The sequence below is a fragment of the Haliaeetus albicilla genome, chromosome 11 (assembly GCF_947461875.1).
Source record: "Haliaeetus albicilla chromosome 11, bHalAlb1.1, whole genome shotgun sequence".
Taxonomy (NCBI): Eukaryota; Metazoa; Chordata; class Aves; order Accipitriformes; family Accipitridae; genus Haliaeetus; species Haliaeetus albicilla.
In genome coordinates, this window is record NC_091493.1 from 23,177,059 (window position 1) to 23,200,491 (window position 23,433).

Below are 23,433 nucleotides of genomic sequence, written 5' to 3' on the forward strand. Positions count from 1 at the left end.
TAACACAAAATTGTATTTAATTTGAAATATAACCCCTATTATTTCAAAAATCTGGCAATCTGTAGTATACTTTTACTAATGAAAGGTCAGTTCTAGCAGAAAAATGAGGTCTCTCGGTAGTACTCTATGAGCATGTTCATAAAAAAAACTGAGGAATTTTTACAGATTCATCCTACGTCACTGCTCAGAGCAGCCTCTTTATATCCCTGTATCCTTCAGTTTCCACTGAATGATCAGCTATTGATCACCTCAACCCAGATACTATCAGCCTCTACGTGCAGTTACTGTACTACTTTACTACATAACTAATCCCACTGAAATCATAAGGTGAAATGAGGGTTGATTCTGTCATCATTATGCCTCTTATACCTTATTTTTTAAAATCTATCTGTGAGATTCCAAACAGTTGACTAAACCACTGTATACTGCAAATAACCTCTGCTATGAAATATTTCCTTAGCTTTAGGACAACCAGTGGAAAACACTGTGATGAACATGCCTGACCAGCTGCGTAGTGCAGTTTGCAGGACTGACCTTCTTGATTCCTGGATTAAGATCTCAGCTTTTGGTTAAGATGCAACGCATCTCTAAAAAAAAAAGATGGTTGCCGGAACACGTATGTAGGAATGAGAACTTATTTCTCTACTACATTATATCTTAGACTCAGACTCGGAGGCACCTTTCTTTTCCAGGTTTTCTAGAATACTAGGTACACATACAGTGCTTAACTGCTTCTATGACTCAGAAGATAGTGACTCGTCACTCATGTTTTTATATAGAAGACTTTTGATTCCATACATTCAACTGTAAATGATTTGTACCTTCCCTCAATTCTCATCCTAAGTGAATATTATGAATATACATAGGTGGCAGACATTATGCACAAAAATGCCTATCAGGAAAAAAGGGAATATGTATCTTTTTCACTATGGTTTCAAAGTGCAATGGACTGTAATGTTGCTCACATATTCTTTTTATTTTCACAAAATAATTCCAGTGGGAAACAATATAATTTAAAGAAAACAAGTACATTGCTTGTTTGTCAGTTGGTTGGGTTTTTTTATTTCCACTTTACTATATTTTCCTTCTCTTGCTTATTATTTTCTTTCATTTTTTCATCTTATATAATTCTGATATCAAACTGGAAAAAACAGATCTCCCTTTTTCTTGGATTTATGTATTTGAATGCCATCAGTCGCTTTCCACCATAGCAGATCTAGACATAAAAGTAGGATTAAGCATTCTTTGCTCTCTTAGGAGAATGTTCATACTTTGGGGAATTTAAGCATAATGCACTTCTAAAATCTCCTCAAATGAAAACTGGAATGCATTCGAGGAGTTAGTTTCTGTATTCCACTTATTTCAATGCAGGTTGATAAAACTAAAAGTAGTATTTTGTGCATATTGATAATTACTTTTTAATTAAATTCTTGATAGGCTGAAGTCACTATACTTGTTTATGCATGCCTACATGCATGGGTAACCTTTTAGTGAGCTTTGTTCTCAGCAGAGCTGCCAGACTGTAAGCTCTGGAGACTGAAATTACCTGCACACAACAAATGTAGCACTAGCGGTGACAATTAAAGGACACTAGACAGGAGTCTATATCTCCAGGGGATTTATTAAGTAAGATTATTTACTTTTTGCAAAAAAAACCCTCCAAACTTTAGAGATAATATGGGAGGTTTCTTCCAAGAATTATTTTTTGCTGAAAGTCTGCTTTATTATTTCCATAACTGGATCAGTTAGTCTTCATAGGGTCATACTGGCATTATTTACAACACCCATCTTAACAAGGGCTTGTGATGTAGTTTATTTTAATGATATTTTTTGAAGTTCACAGAAATTTTAGGACCAAGGTTGTTGCTACGAGTGTTCCCTTAATTGCAACAGAATGAATGAACAACCTGGTTTTCAAGATATTATGGTAAGATTCTGTAGTCACAGTCAAGAAAACTAAAATAGATGTTAGCCATTAAAACAGTTACAGTTCTTCATGTATCTGTGATTCATTAGTGTGTTAAGAGTGTAAGTGATGCTACCATCAAATAAAGTGTTGAGCATGACTTAAACTACTTCAGTCCATGATAATGAAGATTAAGGCTGCTCCTCTGCCAACAGCAACAAAAAAATTTTGTGAATTGTGCTTAAAGTTGAGAGGCCTTATCTGCACCAGAGGAGGTGGAGCTAATGGAATAAATCAGGTTAGGCTGTATTTTCTAACATTGTGGCCTGAACTAGGATTCTATTTACCAAATTGATCAACTAAGAATAAGGGTGCAACTTCCTCATATTTTGCTGCTTAGGAGATTTTCACATCAACTGAAAGTTTCAACTCCATTTTTAATAAAAGCCTTTTTTTTTTTTTTATCCTATCAGCAGAACAAACTTAATCTGGAATTTAAGATGTGCACTGTCCTCTTCTTCAGCTTTGCATTAGTGTTTATAAAACTAATTCCCAAACTTCGGTCTCAAAGTAAGTACTATGTAGATGGCCAACAGAACCACCACCTTCAGGTGAAGTCTGACAGTGCATTAGGCAATAAGTAGTTATGGAGGTTTGCAGTGATTTGTTCACTCTTGAAGTACAGGAGCCTGGAATAAGAAAGGTCCATGGGTCAAATGCTACTTTATACAGCCTTCTAAAATTCCACCATCTGTTGGCTCTGCCTTTAGTTATACAGAATTGGGGACAGATTTTCAAAGGAACCAAGTTTTTTCCAAATTGTTTATCATATTGGAAGCCTTAGTGTTCTAGAAATTCTGCCCCCACACGATGTATCTGACATTGATCTCCAGTGGTGTTAAACAGGAATAATTAAGAGGAAAACTTCCACTGATAATTGGAATTTAGGAAATTCTATACTCTTATAATAGGATTAGATATCATATTATTATCTCTATTTTATCTTATTAACAAATACAATGCAATACAATGATTGCGGTTACTTATACAAAGGTCTGAGATTTTGGAACAAGGGAGGAAACTGATGAACAATCAGATGCTATTTTTTCAAAGGCACTTTTCTAACAATGATTACACACTGAAATGGTAATTGCAACTTCAAAATAGCATAAAACAGCACAGCTGCTCTCAAAATAATGGATATAGCACGGGCTTGTCTATGATATTTTTTGTAAGTGACTCTATACTGGAAAAAATTTTAAATCCAGAAGTGCTTTTATTGAATGAATTACTTTATTAGCCAAACAAATAAAACTGCATTTGCCTCTTAGCACAGCAACATCGACATCTAGTGGCTAATTACACTCCATGTTTGATATCCTTTGTATGACCAAAACCATGGAACATACCATTTACTGAATTTGACAAAATAACTATGCATTGCAACAGCCTGCTCTCTTTACATAACCTCTAGATGATTACAGAATGATGGTAGTCTTTAATGACTAGTCTGGAGTGACCAGTCCCAGTGATGGGAACTGGTGAGCGTGAGCCATTGCCCCTCAGCACAGCCCCACTGGTTTTCCCTGACTGTCAGAAAGTCTTAGGCTTGGGAGTCAGCTGCCTGACTGAAGTATCTACCTTGCTTGGGACTCGTTGGGAGGCACAGTGCATCCCTAAAGTTGTGCACAGGTACATCTAAAGGAAGCACAACTGCACTTACTGAACGTGGTGTTACTGGCATACGTAAACGTCCATTTTTAGTTCTACTTGCTTTTCTACAAATTAGTAGGGGGCTTCAGATAGAGGGAGATGAAAATCAGGAACATGACAGATGCCATGAGATTGTTCATACTACGAAGACATACAAATAAATTATTTGGCAACTTACTTCATAGACATGTAGAATATAGGAAGGTGCCAATATCAAATAATGTTAGAAAGTCTAATTTACCCATTTTTCAACAAAATAACTGGCTTAATGGAGAAAGAGGAAAGATTAGACAGGATAAATCTCAATGTTACTAGCATTCTTGATGGTTCCACATTACTTTCTCATAGTCAAACTCAAATGTAGTCATACATGTCCTCCGTAAACAGCTCTTACAATGGATATGGTTGTCAGTGACCACCTTGCCCACGCTCTCCGTTCCAGTGGTAGCTGCCTCTTCTGGCCTGCTGGCAAAGCTGCCTGATTTGCTTCATTAAAAATTGGACTAATTTCTTAATTGGCTAACCAAACTAATTTTGATCAAACAAATCAGAGGCTGTTGAGTTTAAGCAACTTTACTAGAAGATCTTAGGAGGCAATAATCTCCTGCAGGAAGGTTGAGGTATTTCTTCCTAGCTAAATACTGATAAGGACTAAACAGTTATGCTCAGTGTTTCTTAGAAAGAGAGAAATTCAAGTCTGAAAAAGAGCAATAAAACATCTAAGAGTTCCCAGAAACTATATGGAAAGGTTGAAGTACTTTTCATTTCTTTAGCTTCAAAAAGGGAAGACTGTGGTCATATATGTCTTCCAGTATTTAAAGACTTCTTATTCAAATGATGATCAATTCTTGCTTTCTGTACCAACTAGCACAGGGCATTAATAAATTATCTCAAGTAGCAACAAAGGAGATTTATCTTAGATATTAGGAAAAAAACTGTATACCTAAGGGGTTAACAGATTAAGCCATTTATGCTGTGAAATCTCTTATACTGGAAGCTTTTAGGAACAGCCCAGTAAGTATGCCAGGTATGATTCCTTGAATCCTGTCCATGATTCAATACCTTCTTCTGGTACATACATATTGATAAAAGTACCTCCCGTAAAAATATGGGGGAATTAAATAAATAAATGAACAGGTTACTTAAGTAAACATAATGCTACCACCAAATGATAAGAAGGTCAGAGGTCTGTCCTGAACACATATTACAGATGTTAAAATGCACCTTTTACTCTCCAGTACAAATGACATGAGTCAATATGTATTCATAAATCTCTTGATGTCAGCAACAGTTTTACCACCCATTTAATGAATTTGGATGACTGAAAAGTGGCAAATTAAATTAAATAATTTTTGTCTAGTTTTTTTTTTTGCATACTGAGGCTATCTCCATGGTCTACATAATACGATCCAAGATTACATAGGTGACTGGAAGAAAGACAGTTTGAATGCAAATACAGAGAAGCTGATGAACTCCTGGGATTATTTCAGAATCATGGACATTACCTTGTATTGTTAAGAATATCCCTGGGAAGACTTTTGGGGGGAAGAAATTTCCATTTCTTCTTCCCAAAACTTTCTATGGAATTGTTACACTGAGTCATCAGAAAACTGAGTGATTGAAGTTGAGTAAGAATATGTCAATGATTTGAAAACTTGGGAGAGAAAACATTTATTTCTTGAAGGTTTTAAAATCATGTTGGACTTAAGCTTTCCGGATACACTAGGTCTCATACTTGGCCCATTTCTAGATTTAGGGCAGGAGTAAATTAAGAACTACAGTGATGTCTCCTTTGTGGGCCATGAAGTTCAGGGCTACTGTAATTTAAGAGTACAGTTTCACATTACTGCTAAACTGATCTAACAGAGAGCTGCTGCTGAAAGGGCCACCCTTGTTTCTCACCTCCTCCCTCTCTCCTGTCCCGTCCCTAACCTTTTTTTGCACCACCACTGTTACTCATCAGACACCACAGCAGGATAGTCAGAGGAGCTAGACTGGCAGAAAATTAAATATTGCAATTCAGCAGAAGTGGTCAGATGAGCACTAGTGCCAGTTCAAGAAGAGGAATGCTCTCTCCAGCAGCAGCTAACCTATAGATTGATTTACCTGTAACGGAAAGCTGTGCTCCTAAGGTTTGGTTGTACAATCACTGAAATCCAACTTAAAACTGTAGCACCTCCCGCCCTGCAAAGAGTTATGCCCATCTCTTCCCTTATTTTTCCCCATATCCTTCAGTCCTGTGGGACTCGTAGGAGAGAATTGTCCTTTTTGGTGTCAAAGCATATTGATGCTAGATTTAAATTACAGAGATATTCCCACAGGACCAACTATAATACATCTACCAAGGGCTAAGGACAGGTCCAGTTTCAACTTCCAATTTATTTACGAGGCCATTTCCGATCCACTTCCCCAGCTGTAGCTTACTGTAGCCCACATATAAAATGCAGTCAGGTGATGTTTGAAAGCAACACAGTCAGACATCAGAAAAGCATAACATAGTAAGATGAAATTACCTAGCTGCTATTCTCAGAAAAACTGCTTATAAAATAACTTCAGCATCTACAACAGCTGCTACAGTTGGACTCACTGCAAAATTTACCTCTGGCCCAGGAACTTTATTTTTTCTATATGCAGGCTTTTGTGGCCACAGCACGATGCCAAGAGATTCAAGAGTTGTAAATCCTTCCTCTACCTTTCCCACTTTTCTTCAAAGTGCATAATCAATGATATGTTGGCCCAGTTTCCAGAATCATGTCAGGATTCATTCACACTAAAGCAGTCTGTCATTTCCGTAAGAGAGGAACAACAAAAAGATGCCTGCTATTACAGCTTCGTGGGTATACATTATTTATTTTAAGATATTTAAATTATTAATTAGGATAATTCCATTTTTGCAACAGAGTCTCTGCCCTTTAGAGGAAACGGGCCACATTCAGTAGGACTTCAGCAGAATACGGCATACACTCAAATAAGCATTTTGCCACTCAGTTCCTTTCTATGGGACACCTTCAGAGTGATAATAACTTGACAAGTGACACAAATACTAGGTCAGGAGAAAAAATACTTTTGCTTTTAAAACTGAGATTCGGTAGCCAAAGTAAGGAGGTACACTGTCAACTATGGTGTATGATTGCCTTACTGCATAATAGTGACTAGCTACAACTTATATTTTACAACTTAGATATTACAATGACAGTAGTAGTATTTCAATTTTGAAAATTTCCCTGTATTGTCTATGGTTTAAGACCCCAGAAATCAATAACACAGCAGTCCAGAAGAAAATACCCGTGATGGATTAAAGCATTTCAGACTTCGGCAGTCAAAATGCTGGTTCAGGTATTGTGCGCCCTAATGTTTGATGGGAAATGATATCAAGTCCTTGGCAGCTACTTGCTGTACCTGATGACTCTCACGCTGAAGACTTGTATTTCCCTGCTAGCTTATGAGAAAACAGTTTCAGTCTAAAAGGGCTCCTTTCTCTGATGCAACCCACAGGCTCCCAAACTCTATCACCCGGTTGCTGTTGGTCCTCACAGGGAAACTGGGTCATATATTGCTCTTCCTTCTTCTAACTGCAAGATGCGATTGAAAAGAAGAGAAACCGCTAAAACATGTGGAAATCAATGTTACATATTACCTTGCCGAGGCTGCCAGGGCGTTAATACGGCCGTGAACGAGGTCTGTGCCGCGGTGAGGGCAGCGCACATACCTACTGCATGAAGCCCCGGCCCCGGGGACGTCTGGCAGCTGCCGCCCGCCGAGGAGCACCCTCCCGGGGCCCTTCCTCCCTCAGGGGCCTCCTCCAGAGCGACCCCCGCCTCCCCGACCCCTCCCCGACGGACCCTTTACCCGCAGCCGGGTCCCGCCACCCCCGGTACCCGCAGCCGGGTCCGAGCCGTTACGCTCCCCCCCGCCCCGCTCAGCTCCTCTCCTCTCCGCTCCGCTCCTCCAGCGGGGACTCCCCTGCCCGAAAGCGCCGGGGGTGGTGCGGGGGCGAAGCGGGACGGGGAGGAGAGGGCTTCGCTAAGGCCTCGCTGGGAGCCGCTGCGGCCGAGTCCTACCTTCCCAGAGGCGGAGACCGCCGCAGCCGGGGCCGCGCACCGGGTTCCCGGGCAGGGAGACTCCCCTCGCCCCTAAACATGATGAGCGGCTTTCCCCTCCCCTCCCCTGCCGGCGCGGCTCGCCCTCCCCCGCCCGCCGGCGCCCCGCCGCGCTCCGCCGGCTCCCCGCGCCTCGCTGCCCTGCGCCGCGCCGCCCGCCAGCGGCAGAGGGAGGCAGCCCCCGCGCGGCCCTGCTCCGCCTCTGCCCCCGGCTTCCGGGAGGGGCCCGCGGGCTCAGCCCGCGGAGCAGCGCCGCGGCCGGCGAGCAAGGCCGGGTGGCGGAGGCGGCCCTCGCCGGCGTCCCCAGCCAGCTGCCCCGCCGGCCGGGCGGCCGGCCGGGCCGCGCCGCCGCCATGGTGCCCAACCAGCTGCGCCTCTCCGCGGCCGTGAGTGGGGCCCGGGAGGGAGGGAGCCCGTCAGGGGCGGGCGGCGGACAGGCCTCGGCGGAGGCCGCGGCCTCCATCGCGGCGGGGGTGGGGCCGGCGGAGGGGCCAGGCCGTGGCCGTGCGGGGAGAGGGCCGAGCCGCCCTCCCCGTGCGGCGGGCGGGCAGCCGGGGGGCCGCGGCCTGCGCCCCGCGGCCGCCCGAGGGCCGCTCCGGTGGTGGCGGCGGCGGCGGCGGCGGGACGGGTCTGGCGGGTCGCGCGGCAGGCCGGGGCAGGGCTGGGCGGCTTTGGAAGCCGTGTCGGACCCGCACGGGCCGGTTTTCGGCGTGATTTTTCTCCGTGGAGCCCCACAAAGCTCTAATTCTCACTGTCTTAGTCTGCTGTTACCTTTTACTCCGGCTTCCCCTTTCATAGTTTTAGAGCTTTAATAAAGGGGCAGTATCTTGTGGGTGTCTTTTCTCTTTGCTAGGGGTGTTCACTGTACAGTATATGCAAATACTCCTCGTAATTGGTTTTACAAGGAAGACTAGGTTTGAAGATAATTGTACTTACTCTCAGGTTTTTTTCCTCCAAGTGGGGGTTGCAAAGCCTCAAAGGCAACGTCAAGATGGGAAGAGCCTTTTGCAGTGAAGCATGCTGACCCGCTGCATGGCACCCTTTATCCAGCCAGGACGGCTTCTCAAGCCCCATTCTAGATCCCGTGGTCCCTTCAGACCCTCCCAGAGTAGTTTGTTTGTACCAAAATGAGCACTCGGGTCTGTTTGGGCCACATCCAGGCTGCAAGCAGAAATGAGCGCAGGCCTGTGTGCTGGGCAGATAAAGGGAAGGACAAGGGTGATGCTTGGGAGGGGAGTAGCAAGATTAGGGCTGAGGTCAGGAGCTATGAGTTGGGATTTTGTGTGTAGGACTGTTTTGCCCTTTTTTTTTTTTAACTGTCTTTTTCTGTTCAGCTGCATGTTGTGATCAGGAGTCAACATGAACTATGATGTGTCCGTTTCCCTAGTGTGCATTTACCCCTGTTGAGAGAGTTAAAGGAGGTGCCTTTTCTGGATGCGGATACCTCCTGTAAATGCAGTGCTGGGGAGCCCACAGTGGCCTGTATTGACATCAACAGTTGATGTCTCCTCTATTTGCTGTCAGTTGCATACAGTGTTCGTACATCCACTGTGTTTAAGTTGCCTGTTTTCAGGAGCCCTGAGTTAGCGGGCTTGGTTCTGTCTCCAGTTGCTTTGCTATTCATTAATCCAAGATGTTGGGATTACTTAAATGTGATTTAAATGTATCCCAAAGCATACTGGTACTTGTTTTAGTTTTGTGCTTTCAGTTTGTTTTGTTGTTTGGGAAAAAAAAGTTCAAAGTTGGTCTAACAGACAAAACACACTACCATTTAAGTTATGTAGCTTTCAGGTTCACGTTTTGATAAAATGTTTGGTATTTATGTTACTAATTTACTAAAAGTATTCTGAGTTTTTGACAAATTCCATCAAAGTGAAGATTATATTGATGGGCTTATCAAATAGTGAAACTAGTTATTTTAAATTTTCTCGACAATTTTGCATGTCAATGTCTACATATGCCTCTTTTAAAATCTACTAGCTTGGGCATAAAGCTTTGGTATCTGCCCCTCTTTTACTACAGTTAGATATGAAATACATTTTCCTCATCTGGGATCGTTGTTTGGCTGTTTTCGTGGAGAAGGGGAGAAATTAGCCTTGAAATTTAACAACATTAAGCCAGTGCCTGTTTACACTGTCCTTCTAAAACATAAAGATTCATTTATGGATGAGATTCTTTGATGGAGTTCATTTTTATGTTTTACCTAAAAGTCAGGTGATTTTGGTATCCTCCTAAGGCATCAGGTCAGTAATTTTCAGTCCCAGTCTCCAAGAGAGCCGTCCAGCACTGCTGGAGCTGCTCATGTCAAACTGTGGTGGGTTGACCCTGGCTGGAGGCCAGGTGCCCACCAAAGCTGCTCTGTCACTCCCCTCCTCAGCTGGACAGGGGAGAGAAAATGTAATAAAGGGCTCGTGGGTCAAGATAAGGACAGGGAGAGATCACTCAACCAATTACTGTGACGGGCAAAATAGGGGAAATTAACTTAATTTATTGCCAATCGAACGAGAATAGGGTAATGAGAAATAAAACCAAATCTTAAAACACCTTCCCCCCACCCCTCCCTTCTTCCCAGGCACAGCTTCACTCCCAAACTCTCTACCTACCTGCCCCGAGCAGAGCAGGGGGACAGGGAATGGGGGTTACAGTCAATTCATCACATGTTGTCTCTGTCGCTTCATCCTCTTCAGGGGCAGGACTCCTCACACTCTTCCCCTGCTCCAGCATGGAGTCCCTCCCATGGGAGACAGTCCGTCACAAACTTCTCCAACGTGGGTCCTTCCCACGGGCTGCAGTTCTTCACAAACTGCTCCAGCATGGGTCCTTTCCACGGTGTGCAGTCCTTCAGGAGGACACTGCTCCAGCGTGGGTCTCCTGCGGGGACACAAGTCCTGCCAGCAAGCCTGCTCCAGTGTGGGATCCTCTGTCCATGGATCTGCAGGTCCTGCCAGGAGCCTGCTGCAGCGCAGGCTTCCCACGGGGTCACAGTTTCCTTCGGGCATCCACCTGCTCCGGCATGGGTCCTCCATGGGCTGCAGGTGGAGATCTGCTCCACTGTGGACCTCCCTGGACTGCAGGGGGACAGCCTGCCTCACCATGGTCTTCCCCACGGGCTGCAGGGGAATCTCTGCTCCAGCACCTGGAGCACCTCCTCCCCCTCCTTCTTCACTGACCTTGGTGTCCACAGGGTTGTTTCTCTTACATGTTGTCACTCTTCTCTCCAGCTGCAGTTTCTGTGACCCAGCAACTTTTTTTCCCATCTTAAATATGTTATCCCAGAGGCGCTACCACCATTGCTGATGAGCTCGGCCTTGGCCAGCGGTGAGTCCATCTTGGAACCGGCTGGCATTGGCTCTGTCGGACATGGGGGAAGCTTCTAGCAGCTTCTCACAGAAGCCACTCCTGTAGCCCCCCACTACCAAAACCTTGCCACGCAAACCCGATACACAAACCCAACTTTGGTCCAGTACCTGCCTGTCCTGCTGTTGCTTTCAAAGAAGGAGTGACCTAAAAATGTCAGGGCATCAGTCGTGGGTTGTGCTCTTTTTCACTCTGAATTTGTCTTTGAGTGATTGTAGTGATTCAGAGGAATGGCTGAAGCTGTGAAGAGTCCTCCTGTTAGAGTCAGAAGAGCAGCCTCTCAGGACCTAGTCCTTAGCCATGCCTGCCCTTATATTCATAGTCACAGCTTTCCAAAAGGCAGTCATCAACTTCTGCGAGTCCAACTGTATGACTCTGTTGGAGCAGCTTTTCTTGCATCTTTTTTTTTCAATTGAGTCATTCCCAGAATCATTTGGGAGCTGATTACTGAGTATGTCTACTTTTTTCCTGGGGCCCATCATCCAAAGGCTACCACTCTGGGAAAATCTCCTTTTATTCAAGCTTTTCTTGCCTGTTTTTATACTTCATCTGTCTCATGTTGACTTTCATACACATTGTGTTGGCTTGGACTTTCTAACCTTTGAAGTGTGAAGGAAGCTCTCAGTATTCATCTGGGAAGCATTAATTTTGCCATTTAAAACACTCCTGGATTACCATGATATTTTTAAAATTTAGAGGCCAAGTATAAATATATTTGCTGCACACTCATAATGTACTCAACCTTCTTTAAAGACCACATAGGCTTTATTAATAAAAGTAGTGACAGGCTTGCTATTAGAACCACCTCAGCTAGGAGACCTGCATCTGAGCTGTGGATTATCATGGGACTGTGCTGGGAGGACTTTGCACCATTGCTGCTCTTTTGCCAGTGCATGAGGCCCACTCACACCAGACACTGCAGATATCTGCTGCACTTTTTTTTGATAACTGATAATTTTTGTGTCTCCTGGGAAATAGAAAACTTAAAAGCAAATCAGGAAGTTCTGATTTGGTTTTGTTCAAATGTATACATATATGAGAGCTATGTCTTCTTCACAAGAGTTCAAGAGTGGAAGGAACATTACAGTATTAAGCAAGGAAAAAAGGTACAGTTTATTATTATTAATAAAAATAATTTTAAAAAAACCCTTAAAAATCAGGCCTTCACCATCAGTGTGAGAACTGTGTTTTACATACTCTGCATGACACAGACCAGTTGTTGATGTCAGTAGAGGATACAGTTGACTCTGCAGCATGGAATTACTGGGAGGCATTTGTATAAAGAGAAGGCATCTCATCAAAATCATCCTGAAGAGATGCATCTTTTTTGCAGATTTTGTTTTTCTCAGGTTTTTGTCTGAGGAGGAATATGATTGTAGGTAATGTAGGAATCAGCAACGCTGAATCAAATACACTGGTTTTCTAACCCAGTTTCTTTTCTCATCCACTGTCTGAATTATCAAGATACTTAGGAAGTATGTCTTGAACCTTACCCCGTGCAGATGTGTAATAACCACCTCTCTTGTTTTTAGCTCAGTTGTGTAAATGTTCCAGTTGTGTAAATGCTTTTTTGGTGTCAGTGCCAGTTTATGCAGTTCCCAGCTCTGGCTGTTTTCTTCCTGTGCTACCCTTCCAGCTGGCTGGTGTAGCTGTTTGGGGGGCTCTGGATGAACTGTCAGGAAGCTTATCTGAGTTAAAATTATCTTTTTTTGGATAGGATCCTTTGGAACTTGGGTGAGTTGTATGATCTGGTTCATGTGTAGTTTCACAACTGTAACTGAGCAACTGGAAGGAAGGTCCCAGAGTAGGAGTGAGGGAGAGGAGATGGGATCTACTTAAGCCATTAGTCTGCTGAAGGAATTGGACATGTAAACTGTGCCTTGAAAAATGGAGGTGATAGATCTGGGCGTCAGTCAGTGCTTGATTGTTTGATGGTATTAAGATAGGGGATATTTTGGTTTTCTTATATGCATTAATTTGACATTGTAGTCCCAAAGTGTGTAGAAAAAGAGATTTTATTTCATGGTAGGAATGTTGTGCTGATTAGATGGTACATTTTTGCAGGCATATTGTTATTTTGTATTTTAGTTATCATTTCAATCAGCTTTCCAGCTACCAATGTAAGATCTAATGGTCTAAAATGCTGTATCACGTCCAAAGAAACTTTTGTTCTCATCTTTATTTATAATGTGGGCACATCAGTTGATGTCCTCCAGCCCACTGAAAGAGTAGCTCCTGGGGAAGATACTCACCTTTTTCTTATATAAGGGAGTTTGTTTGAAAGTTAAGACCAAAGATGTAGTCATACTTTTGGTTATCTGCATCTATACAAAGATTAAATATAGGGACATCTGCATCTAAATTATTTATAAAGTGATCTTTTGACAGACTGACAATGTCTGTCTTTGCCTGGTGTTATGTGGAATATACTCTGTATTGTCTGTTCAATTTGGTTTGGTTTAGATATATGTGAGAATTTGTACTTGCTGGTTTGCTCTCTGTCTTTCTCTCTTTTATTTATATATGATGGACAGTACTGATTTCTAGTTATGCTGTGTCCATATTACATTAGCAGGTATATTGACTGTGTTATCTATTATTTTCAGGCACGTGGCCATGGAGGCTATGATTCTGATTTTAGTGATGAGGAGAGTGGAGAGAATTCTGTGCAAAAGACTAAAAGGTAACGTAGTACAGAATTAACACTTTGCATTATGTATTTAGTGCAAATGGCCTATTGCTGTGTGTAGAAGATTATGCTATGGTATGTAAAGTCTGGTGTTGAAATTGTTTTTTGAAAAATCAGTCTCTTTGGTTCCTGCATCTCCTCATGTCAAGCTTGCCAAAGCATGTTGTCTCCCAGGGGCAGCTGATTAAGATCCATTCTGCCATGTCCATCTGGTGTCTATATGCCCCTCAGTTCTTGGAGCAGAGTGTTTCATTTTTCCAGGCATTAGTATCAGCTGCTGGGGTTTGGCTGTGCTGTTCACTTCACTGTGATGCATCAGGACACATGGAACTGCTAAGAGAGCAAGGGGAAAAAGGCCAGGTGGCTGTAGGCTTTGTAGATATAAAACACCTGCTTGGAGGAAGTGAAGAACTGATGCTAGTTGTTTATTATTTAATTTGTGAAGTGACCTGGGAATTGGTGAATTGTGTTGTATTCAATCCTTGAAATGTGACTACACATCTTTTATTTGAGATCACCTTTGCCAATTCTTTCAGTGGTTCGCACAATTAGTGACCTTGAATTTTGTAGTCTGATCTCATATTACTAAGATATTTATTTATTTATATATTTATTTTGCTTTGGCACCATAGTCCTTTGACACTTTTTGCACTGTACTGAACATTTACCTACATAATGCATATATTTTTCTTACCTTTTCCTGTCTCTCCCTTGCACTATTATTGGACTTTATTTAAGAAGGCTTTCTGGAAACATTCCCAGGACTTGCATATTTTCCTTTGTAATAAAATTGAAAGAATGGGTTTTGTAGTGTCTGACTGCATTCTGGGGAAGAAATTTCGTGTTTTAATCATTGGAATAATAGCAGGCATTGTGCTGTTCCATTTATTTTATAAATATAGCTGTTCTCCATTAAAACAGTGACTGGTTTTGTTCAGTTTTCATTTTCTTTAAAAGGCCATTACACATTATACCATTCCACTTTCTAGGTGGTATATTAACTAACCATCAGGACCCTTTCAAAAATATCATCATTACCCTTGTTCTGGCACACTACTACTGATTCCCAGTAGAGCTTTTATACGGGTTTACTGTATATGTATATATCCTTCTCTTGCTCTATGATGATATTTATTTTCACTCTAAGGAAAGCAGTAGTCTTTAGTTTTCTCCATATTGCTGTTTTATGGAGTCTCCTTACGGGAATTTGGTGCCTACAGATCTTCTTGAGCAAATGATACCTTAGTTTCTGGAGTCCTGTATTCCATAGCTTGAAATATAAATTCCCTGGCTTGCTTTCTACAGGTTTCTGACTCCCATTCTTTCTGCCAGCTGATAATTATGGAAAAATCTTTTTTTCACCTCTATTGAGGAATGAAACTAACTACATATACCTTTTACTAGCTACAGTGTGTCTTTATATTTAATTTTCTATTACTTTGTTGAATTCTGAAAGTATTTTTAGCTGCCCACTGTTATGTATGGTTCACAACACAGTACTTAAGTTTTAAATTAGTGATTCTTGTGATTACGCTATGAGATGCAGAGCCGTTTAATGAGGTGTTGAGACATTAGCATGAAAGGATGAGACAAGGTTACTAGCAGTCACTCCTATTCAGTGAACATACTGTCCTTCCTGTTCCTGCTTGGCTGTGTAGCTGAGATTTACAGAGGGCTTTAAATGTAGAGTGAAACTGGGGAATCTTCAGGGTTTTTTCATTGTGGTTCTATGGTGATAATATTGATAAAAATAAATATTACAGATTGCTGTTTTAAGCAATTTTCTTTAAATGCTGACTGTAAGCAAATGCCTTTCCAGCTTCGTTCTGCAAATCAAGTATAATGTCTAAGCTGGTGTTTGTTCTGAAGTTTGGTTTTATTCGTGTAGAAACTAGCAATATAACAGGTTTTTTTATTCAAGCTAGTGCAAAATTTGGCATATGGAAATTTTGTTGCTTATGTAAAGTTCTCAACTAACTTTTCTTCCTTTTTCCCCTCTACCTTTAGTAAAAAGGAAGATGTCCTTCTGATAAAGCCATTCCAAAAAGCAAAACAAGGCAGCGTGGTTCACAGACAATTCGCAGCTGAAGAATGGGATAGGTATCTTTTATGTATTGCTTTTGTGAGGCATTTTTCCCATAATGTAAGGATAGCTTTCACTCAAACATATTTGTTATTACAGGGAAGAAGCAAGAAAAAGAAGATTTCACTTGATAGCAATGGATGCCGTATCCTTCTATTTCATTTTTCTTCAAGTTTGAAGATGGTGCACAGGTTATCCATTATGGTGAAATACTGGGATTTCTCAGTTGTCACAGCAGTTGACAGTGCAGCACCAGATACTGAGTCGTTCTTCAGATTAGCTCCTTTTAGCTGATGAGATGTCTCTGAGAATGTCTCTACTCAGTCAAGGCATTTCCAGATTTTTCCTATATTCTCATTTGTCCTGTTTGGGATGAAATTATTACAAAGTGAATTTCATTTAGACTTGCATAAAGACACTTTGCTCTTTCAGTTGAGTTTATACAGAACATAATTCTGTATAAGGCTGCTATTATCTGTGGACAAATACATTTCTTCTGGAAATTAAGAATGCATTAGTTAATTCAAAAGTCTATTCAAAACAGCCTGATCTCCAAAAATATCTTCTACAGATGCTCTAATGTAAGCCTGTTTAATATCATGTGCAGGTTTATTTTAGTTTTTTTAATCTCTTAATCATATTTCATGCATAATTTGAAACTATTTTTATAACTACCACCTTATTTAGATTACAACCTTTCTCCTTTTATTTAGTTTTCACCTGGGGCAGTCCTTATATGTTTTGGCTGAGTGTATCTGAAGTATCATCAGTTCCCTGTTTGTTTAAATAGCTATTCTTCAGCAGTAACAGTTAATAAATAGGAAAGTAGAGACTAATTAAATATGGAGGGGCTTACTTAAATGTGGAGACTCCAGTAAACAGAAAGTAACTTCTCCTAACCTGCTTAGAATTTGGCCAGACACTACATAAACCATTGTATGCCTGCAAAGGAGACGTATCTTAATCAGTCCCACTGACATTGTAGACTGTCATTAGCCACAGAAAATCTCATGTATTCTGGAATGACTACAAAATTCATTGTGTAGAGACTTTTATGAGTTTCTGCTAATGTTTTTGAGCGATTCCTATTTAAAACATTTACTGTTACACAATTTTAACACCTAGTAACTGAAATGGCAGCACAAAATAGTATGTTGTGTTAAATGTGTTTGTACCAGTTAAACCTTCTGGACTTGCTTCCCTCTTCCTTCTGTTTGTGGTGGAAAGGAAAAAAAAAAGACTCAAACTGATGTTAAATTAACTTTTTGGAGGCCTTTGGAAAGTAAAATGTTTTCTCAATAAAATTCTAATGCATGTCAAAATAGTAGGTTCATACAAGTTATTCACACTGATACAGTAGTTGCCAGGATATGTAGCAGGAGATCCTGCTTCAGAAACACCATACTAGTTAATTGAAAATATTTTTAAGTAGCCATATAAAATGTTTTTATTTGTGAAGATGCTTATTTTCTGAATAAGTAATTACATATTTTTGCTCAAATTATGGTACAAAAGGTGTTTCAAATGATGTCTCTGAGGCTGAAGTGTTCAAAAAAACACATTACATATTTTCCCATGATTTTCATCTCCAAACTAAAGCAGGTAACTTTTATTTGTATGTTGGTGGTAAACTGTAATAAATTGTTCCATTTTAGCAGCCAGACTATTTTTATGATACAGAAATACAAGCCTGTTTTAAACCAAAACTGCAGTACTAAAAAGCTGTTGTCTAAATTACAGTTTAAATAATGAACCCAGTTTCTATGTATATGCATACAGAGCATCTTTGATAAAGGAAGACAATTTTATAAAGGTCTGGCAGCTGAATGAGGTTTTAAAGATGAAATTGCCTTGAATTCCTGTATTTGGAAAATAACTTTCATGAGAGGCTATTAAGTAAAAATTGCTAATTAATTCCTTTCTTTCTGGAAATTACTGGAATGTTTTTGAGAAAAAAGCCACTTCCTTCTGTTAAGTGTATAAGAAGTTTTTATTATTTTTTTAGCTTTAAACTGTGGTAAAATAAAAGAAGATAAGTCCTGAAACAATTCTTAATTGCTTTATTCAGTATGAAAGACATAAAAAGTTTGTGAATGACTACATTTTATACTACGGTGGCAAAATAGAGGATTTCCAACGTTCTGGGTAAGAATCATTAGCAATCTTTCCCCTCATGCCCCCAAAGCTCCACTGTTATAGAGAACTGTTAAAATATATATTATAGCTTTGGGGGGGAGAAGGGGATGTGGCTATGTATCAAATTACTAATTCTTTTGGTCACAGATAGTAACTACAGTTGTTGTAAATATCCAAACCACAGAATTGCCTTGTTTCATTTTTGCACCATTATTTTTATATAAAAACTTACCATGAGCTGAATTATTCTTGTTTTGTTATGTAAAAGGAAGGATGACAGGTGAGCATTAATTGAGGGTACATTGAGAAATATCTGGCAGTACCTTCAAAATAACAATCTGAAATACTTTTGAAATGTGCAGAATTACTATCCATTGTCCAGAATAATGATAACCTTCTTTAGAGCTGTCTATAACTGCCTTCTAACATTACTGTCTTCAATAAAAAGTATAAAAAGTATTTTCAGACAGGATCAAGTAATCACAGTTTCAGTGGCTGTTTTCCACTGTGAATTTTTCATTTGGGAAAAGGTATGCCAGGGAATACATTTTTTGATAGTTTCATTCCATACCAATATATTCCTTTATGTGGTGAGGTAGAGATCACAACTGTGAAATACTGATGTTTACCAAATTATTATTTGACTGACTTTTCTTTTTAATGTTACATTGTACTAAAAAAAATGTGTCCTTTTATAGAGCAAATGACAAGACGGATCTTGATGTTATTAGAGAAAACCATAGATTCCTCTGGAACGAAGATGATGAAGCAGACATGAATTGGTACCTGGAACTATTATAGAACATGTTTTAAGATCACTTGTACTAAATTTGTGGTGTCCCCTACTAATTAAGAATTACTTTGCATACTTGGTGATCATTCTTTGATATTTAATGTATTTAAAAATGAAAGACCTTTAGGAGGTCTTTCATATTGTAATATCGCCCAGTGGCAAAATGAATTGATGACAGAAAGAACTAAGAAATATTTGTGCATTCTCTGGGATCCAAACGACTGTTCTGAAAACTCTGAAGGAAGCCTAGTTTGAAAAAATATAGTTTAATTTGTGCTGTAGATATATTTTAGATGTATTTTTCCAGTTTTATGGGAATTACCCCTTAGCTCACTGAGTGTATTTCTGTTACGCTTCTAGCTCTGCTACTTGTGTTCTTTGGATGAAACAACATGTCTTTGTCTTGCTAATGTCATTACAAAGTAAAATGAATTGTATCATGTTCTATATTTAATAAAAAGTAATACCTTTTGTTACAGGGAGAAGAGGCTTGCAAAGAAGTATTATGATAAATTGTTCAAAGAATACTGTATAGCAGATCTCAGTAGATACAAAGAGAATAAGGTACGTTTCATTATTGTAAATCATCTTGGTTTTAAAGTATGTCCTTTTTTAAAAATTGCCTTATGATCGTGGATATGTTGTGAAACCAGAATGTTAGTACCCGTTCCCTCGAAAGAGAGTTGTGAGAATTTGTCAAGTTGTTTAATAAGCAGCAGCAGTTTGAATCCAAGCATTGTCACTGCCCCAAAAATGTGCTTCTGTGGGAACAGGAGCATTTCTGTCAGATGGTGTTTTATGAAGAGGTACATTGTGTGTAAGAAAGGCAGAAAATGCGGAGAGGTTAAGGAGAGAAGGCTAGAGAGGTTTGCCTGGAGAGAAGCACTAGATGAAGCCTAAAAAAACCCTGGGAATGTTACTGTTACAAAAAAACAAAGAGTCTAAAAAGAGAGAGTTTTGTACTTGAGTGCTGGCAGAAACAATTTTGGAAAGGTCTGTTCTAAAGCAGCGTCTTTTGCTGGTTGTTCTTTTCTGTTTATGGAAGCAGGATTTGTATGTTCCTTGTAAGTAAATAGAATTTCTTAAGAGAGCCAGCCCAATTCCAGCACCAGTTTTTCTTCTTAACCAGAACAGCCTTTGTTGTTTCCAAGTTTTTAACTGACTGATTTCTTGGTCAGAAAGAATATGTGAATTTTCTATTGTGATTTTGCAAAGAGTGTTCGTGAGCTGAGATGCATCTTAGTGTTGTTAGCACATAGTAACAACACAGCCCTGCAAACAGGGTCTATATAAAGTTCTTTGAGACTATTTGTAGTATTGAAAATTACATTCACTGGTGAATGTTTGCAAGGACTGCGCCTAAACTCTAATATTAGGCAGAAAAGATGATAGCCTTCTAAAGAAAATTGGAACAGAAAAATGCAAAAATTAAATGAAAATTAAAAAAAGTAAAATGCTGAAGATGTCTTCCCTCCTTTTTTTGAGTAAATTTTATTTTATTTTCCTATAGCTGTGTCATATCCCTCAGTCTCTGCCCTACCCCCCCCAACTGATTTTCCCTTGAGCATGCTTACAGATTTTGTTTCTTTCACTCCTGTGCCAAGTTTCCATATGTTTGCTATCTTTTGTGGGAAACTGTTCTGCCCCAGTTTTCCTTTTTTTTTTTTTTTTGCATGTGCGTGTGTTGTATGAACAGTGTTTCCCTGTCAGACTTCAAATGTGGCTGTCCTAACTTTGAGGTCACTCTGAATTCCTATTTATGCTCATAAGTCATTACCTATATTTTTGGAATTGCCATGTCAGCATAACTCTGCTGTATCATGTAATTTGTTCTCTTATATTAGGTTATGCTTTCTGTTCTCAAATACGTTCTGACCGTGTGAGAGTCCTTTCTTAGAAATTCTTAGAAAAACAGAAAAAATGAGATTTTTCTCAGTTATTGATTTATCCATGCCCATATTTGGTACGGAAGGATGTCAGAGCAGGTTTTTTTCTTGGAAGTCAGAAATAGGCTGCTGATCCATTCACACCAATGGAATGCAGTCTGTGCTTTCAGATTTTTCCTGCCTTGATTCTTTTTCTGCATTTCCGGAAACAAAGTTACATCTCTTTAGGCCCTCTTACCTTCTGTTTTGCAGTACTGGTGCTGAGAGGTGCATGGTGGGTAACAAGTTTCTCAGCTGGCCAACCTTTGGTGTGATAGTTGTTGATGCTTTATATGATGATGCTTCATCTTGATATAAGAAAGAAATTTTTTACAGTGAGAACATTTCATTCACTGGAACAACCTCCACAGTGTCATGGTAGAGTCCCCATCACTGGAGGTTTTCAAGATGCAATTACACAGGGTGCTAGATAATCTCATCTAGGCTCCCTTTCCCATGAAAGGTTGGATGAGATGATCTTTCGAGGTCCCTTCCAACCTGGGTTGTTCTATGATTCCATGATTCTGTATCCTGCTAGGTGGTGTCAAAGTAATGCTGGAGATCAGTTTTCTGTGATGTTTTTAATATATATATATATATTGCATAGATTGAGACTTGCACATACATACTCATTTGTCTTTTCACAGCTGTAATTGTTTTGCTACTAGCCAAAATCTTTTAGCCAGTTAATTCTTCTAGAGATCTCTGCATAGAGGTTGTAGCTCAGATCTCATTTAGAACTCTTCTTCTGAGAAAAACACTGTTTTCCTAAGTACTGGATAATAATAAGGACCAGTTTCATGGGAGGGGCTCTCTTGAGGTCTGAAAAATAAGCAGAGTACCTTGCCAAAGACTGAAGCTCAAAAGAAAACAGTAAGAAGCCCCAAGATGTATGAACCCCCAAGGCCACAGCTGCACTCCAGTTGCTGGTTCAGAGTGTTTCACTCACATACACGCATGCATATACACATACGCACACAGAGATGGCTGGCACTCCCCTGGTCCCTGGTCCCGTAGCAGACCCCCTCTGTGCTCTTGTCCCTAGAGATACACAGGTGCTTTCACACCCAGAGCTGGCCAGTGGAGACCCACTCACCTGCCTTGCTCCCAGGTCACTTCATCTAGCTGATGGCTAGTCTGGTTTGGTCTTCACTGGTGCTCACACACTCACTTGGCACACCTGCACTCACCTCAGTTGCTGGCACCGCAGGCAAATAGAACCCTGTGACCCGTGATCCCACTTTTCATTGTGTAGTTAGGACATAACAATCTTTTCCTTCTCTTTTAATGAGAAATGCCAAGGTGACCCTGTGGTGTGAGGCTTCTTGGAGACACTGGAAGAGTGTGCACTGACAGCTCTTGCTTGTGATGGGTCTGTTACTCCTTACATTTTCCCTAGATCAGAGTTTTTTAGGTTAAGGTTGTCTTTGAACCTTCAGTGCATCTTGTCTGCAAGCTTTGAGGCTGATAAATGACCGTCTGTATTGTCAGATGGTTCAGTTCTATTGTCAGTTTTGCAATGCACTAGGGGAGAGTGCTCTGCATGTAAGTTTTACTTTGATACGCATTGGACTAGAAACATTCTCTTCTCTTTGTTGTCTTATTTTCCTAGAAGGGTTCTTATTTGCTGTCTCTGTGCTTTGTTTTGTAGCTTAACAGATTGGAAACGTCTCCTATTTGCTAAGAAATGAAATCTGTCTGACACCTGGTCATTAAACAGAATACATTTTATGCTTTTGTTTTTATTTCCAGATTGTTTTCAGATTTCTAGGCCAACTTGTCTTCTACTTGGTAATGTTAAGATGTTCGCTTTTGTCATTGTTTTTCAGCATGGAGGCTTTCCTGTGAAAATAAAAAGATTTAAAATATCTATGGTATTTTTCCACAGTGTTGTCTAAATTCATACATTTGTTTTTTTCTGAAAGAGGTAACTGTGGACATGTTAGTTGTAGCTGCCGCCAATGCATATTATACAAGCAATCCATATTTAATTTGGGAATTTTATTGTTTGTGGATATTAAATAGTCTTTCACATTTTTAAAACTATCATTTCGTATTAAGTTAGCCATTTGATACTCTTGTAAAGCATCTGTTTTGGAGTTCTACTTGGTCTTGGTCTGCCTTGTAGAAATAGCTCATTTAGAATCTTGTTGAATTAATTTAACAAAGAAGGCAGAATAAATGCTGTCTGCTGATGATCCTTTTGCATTCCTTAATATGGCAGGCTGGCTGTTCAAGAACCTGCCCTAATTTTTAACTTTTCCTGTATAGTTTAATCTGTTCCTGATATTTTAGCTTAGTTAGAGGACTTAAATTGTATTTACTTTTTATTTTATTGTTTCTTCTTAGCCTTGGTCACTCTGTGATTTTCCACTAGTTGGTGGAAGAATGATTGGCAAAAATGAATGTAGATGAGGACAGCTTTTGTCCTAGATGTACTACAGGTGGTTGTGGCTCCCTCCTTTCTTTTATTTTGCTTATTTTTCTTGATATCATTACAAAAATACTCTGTAAGCATATAATCTGATTTATATCTTACTAAGTTTGGACTGTGAGGGAAAATTGGTATAAAAGTCTACTGCATTAGCAAAAATGAGCGTGGATAACTTGGTGGTTGGTGAAGTAGCAGAAAGACTATGAAAAAGCAAACATGCAGATAAGGTCAAATTGGTTTTCACTTTTTATTGCCAGCAACGCACGTACAAAATTGGTGCCAAAATACTGTCGATGT

General features: G+C 40.2%; 2 protein-coding genes across 7 annotated transcripts in view; one reads left to right on the plus strand and one right to left on the minus strand.

Annotated features, from left to right (window-relative positions):
* The window catches only part of LGI1 (leucine rich glioma inactivated 1), a 31,672-nt gene extending 23,874 nt beyond the window's left edge, over window positions 1-7,798 (minus strand). Inside the window, exons 1-2 of one of the 3 annotated variants that reach the window (XM_069796628.1) lie at window positions 7,681-7,780; window positions 7,019-7,191 (exon numbers count right to left, since the gene is read on the minus strand). The gene's annotated coding sequence lies outside the window, so the exon portion shown is untranslated. Of the gene's footprint in view, window positions 1-7,018; window positions 7,192-7,256; window positions 7,432-7,680 lie in introns of those variants that run through there. The other 2 variants (XM_069796627.1, XM_069796630.1) reach the window with 2 other exon arrangements.
* Window positions 7,799-7,927: 129 nt separating this feature from the next.
* The window catches only part of LOC104311124 (protein FRA10AC1), a 28,774-nt gene continuing 13,268 nt past the window's right edge, over window positions 7,928-23,433 (plus strand). Inside the window, exons 1-8 of one of the 4 annotated variants that reach the window (XM_069796636.1) lie at window positions 8,349-8,682; window positions 9,562-9,591; window positions 13,683-13,759; window positions 15,773-15,865; window positions 15,948-15,993; window positions 17,917-17,993; window positions 18,683-18,766; window positions 19,257-19,341. In XM_069796636.1, coding sequence (XP_069652737.1) covers window positions 8,593-8,682; window positions 9,562-9,591; window positions 13,683-13,759; window positions 15,773-15,865; window positions 15,948-15,993; window positions 17,917-17,993; window positions 18,683-18,766; window positions 19,257-19,341 — 582 coding nt within the window. In that variant the 5' untranslated portion in view covers window positions 8,349-8,592. Of the gene's footprint in view, window positions 8,106-8,348; window positions 8,683-9,561; window positions 9,592-10,911; window positions 12,183-13,682; window positions 13,760-15,772; window positions 15,866-15,947; window positions 16,040-17,363; window positions 17,451-17,916; window positions 17,994-18,682; window positions 18,767-19,256; window positions 19,342-23,433 lie in introns of those variants that run through there. The other 3 variants (XM_069796634.1, XM_069796633.1, XM_069796635.1) reach the window with 3 other exon arrangements.